This window comes from Triticum aestivum, chromosome 1B, assembly GCF_018294505.1.
Source record: "Triticum aestivum cultivar Chinese Spring chromosome 1B, IWGSC CS RefSeq v2.1, whole genome shotgun sequence".
Lineage (NCBI taxonomy): Eukaryota > Viridiplantae > Streptophyta > Magnoliopsida > Poales > Poaceae > Triticum > Triticum aestivum.
In genome coordinates, this window is record NC_057795.1 from 647,432,282 (window position 1) to 647,437,912 (window position 5,631).

The 5,631-nt window shown below is 54.8% G+C and overlaps 1 protein-coding gene across 1 annotated transcript; it reads left to right on the forward strand.

The window, feature by feature from the left end:
• Positions 1 to 289: 289 nt before the first annotated feature.
• On the forward strand, positions 290 to 4,168 carry LOC123145089 (aspartic proteinase NANA, chloroplast). Its single transcript, XM_044564406.1, has 2 exons — positions 290 to 997; positions 3,185 to 4,168. Exons 1-2 carry the CDS (start codon positions 417 to 419, stop codon positions 4,023 to 4,025), a joined length of 1,422 nt encoding a protein of 473 aa, XP_044420341.1. The 5' UTR covers positions 290 to 416; the 3' UTR covers positions 4,026 to 4,168.
• The last annotated feature ends 1,463 nt before the right edge of the window (positions 4,169 to 5,631 follow it).

Genomic DNA, 5,631 nt, shown 5'->3' on the forward strand with positions numbered 1-5,631 from the left:
AAGTTGATTTCTTTCACAAATCATAGAAGAACCATAATAGTTATGTGCAAAACACCCTAAGTAACCACATAACATTGTTTTGCGAAGATATCATCCGGTTGCCTAGTTTGCATACACTGTCCTGTGTCCTCCGACTGACACACCGCTCGTGGCTACATGATTAACGGGTCGAGCCGAATCGGGCAAGAAATGATTCTCGACCCGCAATCGCAGCGATCGCCAACGAAGCAAGCACCCAGCGCAATCAACCGCGTTATATCCGTCCATGTTTGGAGAGCGCAGGCGACTTTTATAAAAGCCGCCTCCCCTCGCCGTTGCCGGACACTGCCAAAAAGCAGGGGCCGCCAAGCTCTGCTCCGCCCTGCTCAGCTCGCCATTGTCGTCCGGGGAAGCAGCTTGCGAAGGAGGAGGAAGCAATGGCGCGTTGTGGGGTCGCCGTTCTCGTTCTGATCCTGCTGGCCTGTGTCGCTGCGGCGGCTGCTGGCGGTGGGGATCACCACCACCGGCGGGGCAGCAGGGCGTCGGCGCGGCTGCGGCTCGTGCCCGCCGCTCCGGGCGCGTCACTGGCAGAGCGCGCGCGGGACGACCGGCACCGGCACGCCTACATCTCTCGGAGGCTGGCGTCGGCGTCGCCAAGCCGGCGGCGCGCGGCCGAGACGTCGACGGCCCCGGGCCCGGAGGCGTCGGCGTTCGCGATGCCCCTGACGTCGGGCGCGTACACGGGCACGGGGCAGTACTTCGTGCGGTTCCGCGTGGGCACCCCCGCGCAGCCCTTCGTGCTCGTCGCCGACACCGGCAGCGACCTCACCTGGGTCAAGTGCCGCGGCGCGTCCCCGCCGTCGGCCGCGTCTCCGTCAGGCTCGCCGCGCGTGTTCCGGCCGGCGGACTCCAAGTCGTGGGCGCCCATCCCGTGCTCCTCCGACACGTGCAAGTCCTACGTCCCCTTCTCCCTCGCCAACTGCTCCGCCGGCACCGCCCCCTGCGCCTACGACTACAGGTCAGTGCCACCACCATTGCCAAGTTGTTGCTCCTCCATTTTAGCTCGCTCAGGATCGTGCGACACGGTGGTTTGGTTGGAATCGGGGTGGCGCGGCAGCGGGTGCGCAGTAAGTGCGCGCCGTGGCTGGCCTAGTGGCCTGGGCGCTGGGTGGGTGTCGCGTGCGCGCAGGGGCCATAAATTTGCCGCGGCCGTGGTGACTGTGGCCGCCTCGCCGTGGCAGAGCATAGCGTGTAGCATTCACTCACGAAGCCCCGAGCTATGCCCTGCCTGCTTCGGCTTTTGCGGCGTTCGTTACGGCCACTTATTGCGCGCGCCCGCGTAGGTGGGTGAACGAGCATGAACATGAGCATGTCCGAACGAGGTACGAATCAGAGCCAGCCCCGCCGATCGGCCCCCGTCCGCCCCGCTCGCTCTTCAATCCGCATTCATTGGATTTTCACCAACCCCACTGTGGAGTCCAGCAGTATATCTAGGACGTCCATTTCCCCTTCTGGTTTTGATCGATCGTGATGATGCACGGTCTCCGAGCCCGGACAGGGGGATTGAGGCGGTCTCCGTATTTAATCGTTGGCGTCAGGCGGCCGCGTCACCTTGTCGCGCGCGCCAGATTTGGACGCACGCCGCGTGGGTGTGCGCGCTCTCGGCTTGCTCCGCTGGTGGCACGCCGCGCGCACGTTGCCGTCTCGGCTAGGCGGCGGCGCGCGCATGCCGCCAGCGGCGATGCGCTGTTGCTCCGCCCCGTTGCTATAAAAAATGGAGCAGCTTGGGTAGAGGTGGTAGATGGCGACCGACCAACGCTAGGGTGGCGCGCCATGTGCGCCTGCACGTACGTACGTAGTACAGCTATACCATGCGGTTCCCCGGGAACGATGATTAAAATTCATTTAAACACACGCAGTGTTTACTCTGTCCTGAACCACTCCTGTTGCTGGCTACTCTGTCTTTTGCCAAGACTGTTGATTTGTTCTCCCTGTCGTTCATACTTACTCCCTCCGTGTAGTATCAAAAAAACGTCTTACATTATGGACGGAGCGTCGTGAAACTCATGATACTATTACCACAAGTGGTAGCGCCCTCAGGTTGACCAGTAGACTTTGCCATGTTCGGCCGCAAGCTCTTGGCCAACATGTGTTCATCGATCTGTCACCGATCGCTTTAGCACCTGCTTTACAGTTAACGGCTAGGTCTTCAGAAAAAGGCGATTAGAGAAATGCACCATGCCGCAGCTCGTTTATTGGGCATGTACGTACGTGCGTATGCAAGTTGGGTTCGGCGCGCCGTATCTGAATCTTGCCATGTTCGCCCTTATCCAGCCCAGCATATGACCTGTCACCGATCTCGATCTTCAGCACCTGCTTTGCAGGCAATTAACACCCGTAGGTCCGATGCCTTGCTGTACTAATCCTAACTAAAAATGATGATTAGCTAGACAAACGTACTCTCTTCTAGCCTTTAAGAGGCAATGGGGGTGCCACTGCGTAGCTCATTTGGTCTGCCAGCCAGCTAGCTTCATGAGATTGATTGACATTCGTATTGGTGCATCACTGTTCTTTGCCTAAAACAGACTTGGGTCACCCGACTACAAAACTGTGTTGAGCTATGATGGATTATTATGCCCTCCACTGTGCTTAGGTCCACCTCTAGGAACAATGCTCCCTTTTGCTTTACAGTTCATGAACAAGACATGTTATCTTTTTATTTTTTTTAGAAAAGGAGGATGACTCCCGGCCTCTACATCTGGAAGATGCATACGTCCACCTGTTATCTTTTTATATGATGATGATTCTGTTAACTTATAGAGCATATGGAATATGAGTAGTAGTAGTAGTAGCTTGCAAGCTGGCTCTGTCTGTTGTTTACCTTCTGCATGCTGCCTTACGAAAAGCCACGGTCCCCATGGCACACCACCATCACTTGTAGTAGTAACTTGTAAGTACGATTTCATCAGATAAACACATTAGGCCCACGATCACCAACAGACATCGGGCGTGTTCTAGCTGGAGTGGGTCAACTCGGCTCCATCATAATGCGTTGCTAATTTTCTTCCCGGATGCGCTGTGTTTTTGCTCCTCTGTTGGAATCTCTGCATGTGCCGACCAACTGCTAGCCCACCCAGCTGATGATCCTAACCAACTGTCAACCGACGTTGCTGACCTGATCGTTGATCGTGCGTGTGGCTTGCAGGTACAAGGACAACTCGTCGGCCCGCGGCGTGGTGGGCACGGACGCGGCCACCATCGCCCTCTCCGGCTCCAACGGAGGCGGCGGCACGGACAGGAAGGCCAAGCTGCAGGAGGTGGTGCTGGGCTGCACCACCTCCTACGACGGCCAGAGCTTCCAGGCCTCCGACGGCGTGCTCAGCCTCGGCAACAGCAACATCTCTTTCGCCTCCCGCGCCGCCGCGCGCTTCGGCGGCCGCTTCTCCTACTGCCTCGTCGACCACCTCGCCCCGCGCAACACCTCCAGCTACCTCACCTTCGGCCCCGACGCCTCCAACGGCGCCGCGCAGTCGCCGTCGAGGACGCCGCTGCTGCTCGACGCCCAGGTGGCCCCGTTCTACGCCGTCACGGTCGACGCCGTCTCCGTCGCCGGGGAGGCGCTCGACATCCCCGCCGACGTGTGGGACGTCAAGAAGAGCGGCGGCGCCATCCTCGACTCCGGCACCAGCCTCACCATCCTCGCCACCCCGGCGTACAAGGCGGTGGTGGCCGCGCTGAGCAAGCAGCTCGCGGGAGTGCCGCGGGTGACCATGGATCCCTTCGAGTACTGCTACAACTGGACGGCCACGAGCACGCCGCCGGCCGTCCCGAGGCTGGAGGTGCGGTTCGCCGGGTCGGCGCGGCTTCAGCCCCCGACCAAGAGCTACGTCATCGACGCGGCGCCCGGCGTCAAGTGCATCGGGCTCCAGGAGGGCATCTGGCCCGGGGTGTCCGTCATCGGCAACATCCTGCAGCAGGAGCACCTCTGGGAGTTCGACCTCGCCAACCGCTGGCTTAGGTTTAAGGAGAGTCGCTGTGCACAGTAATTAATTATTAGGCAGCACTAGTCATTTCTTCTGATTCCGTTCTCGTTCTTTCCCGTAAGGGTCTCGCTGATTCTGTAAGGCTCTTTCTTCATAAGCAAGTGTTAATGAAATGTGGGATGAAGATATCTGAAGTTGGAACAGGATGATGCAAGTTTCTGACACGGATCTTTTACAACGATTCACTAAAAATACGTAAAAGGCTATCTAACAAAATAAATATTCCCCTTAATGCCTCGAATGGTCACTCTACCCTTGTTTGATTCTCAGGTTGAGTATGTTGTGCTACCATATCATAATAAATAATACTCCCTCCGTCTCAAAATAAGTGTCTCAAATTTAGTATAACTTTGTACTAAAGTTAGTACAAAAGTTGAGACAATTATTTTGAAACGGAGGGAGTATGATACTACAATGTCTTATACATGAGACTTTTTAAGATATTAATTTATGTATACATCATGGATATAGTAATACTAATATATGATACTCCCACTACGACCAGCCTTAGCTATACAAATTCCATAAAGAATAAACGTTAAAGAACCATTGATTCATGTGATGGGTTAAGTTATTTAAATGATCAATGTAATTTTACTCGTATAGAGTTGCTAGCTAGGTATAAACTGAAGTCCCTTGGTAATTACACCGGTAATGCTACATTCACGGGGAGGATTTTTACAGGCTTCACAGGGTAGTTAACGTGGAGGATTACAATTGGGTTTAAGGGGTCTGAAGGGGCCCACCCTTCCTGAAAATCAGGGGGGTTAGTTTGATTAGATGGAACAACCCTATATTACTTCCGTAAATGCCCGTGAGTCTAGCATTTTCGGTGATTACACACTCTGGATCTTAGTTGGCACTTGGTAGGAGCCTAGTACAGACAGAGCAGAAAGTAGAGACCAGAGACAATATTACCTTTGGAGAATATATGTGACCAAAGATCCAAGAGAAAGCAGACAAAGACAACTCCATACGTATATGAATATCTTATCATGATACATTATGGTACTCAAGTACAGTAAGTACCATCAGCCGGCGAGATTGTTCGCTTGACTGTATCGATCCGCATAGAGGTCCGGACATGTTTTCTTTCGCAGATCGGAATCAAACATGGAGAGGGTTTTGCGGGAGTCTGGACACATGAAACATCACTCTCTGACCCCCCCCCCCCCCCCGCCCCATCCGAAAGGAAGACGGAGCCTGTCGTGGTTCTAAGTCTGACAGTACAATAGGGGATAGGTATGGAGAGGCAAGATCCTAGCTATGGAGCAGTTGTGCACACAAGTGTTTTACGAGTTCAGGCCTTTCTCGGAGGAAGTAACAGCCCTACGTCTCGGAGCCCGGAGGCGGTCGACTGGATTATTTGTGTGAGAGTTACAGGGGTGCGAACCCTTCTACCAGTGGAGGGGGGTGGCTTATATAAAGGGCGCCAAGACCCCAGCCAGCCCACGTAGCGGAGGGTTAAAGTACATTAAGGTCTGGCGTTACTGGTAACGCCTTACATAAAGTGTCATCATGCCCATAAAGACTACTTAATTACAGATCGTTTGGATACCGAGTAGATCTTGAACTCCTGGTGGTCGAGTGAGTCTTCATGGTCGAGTGT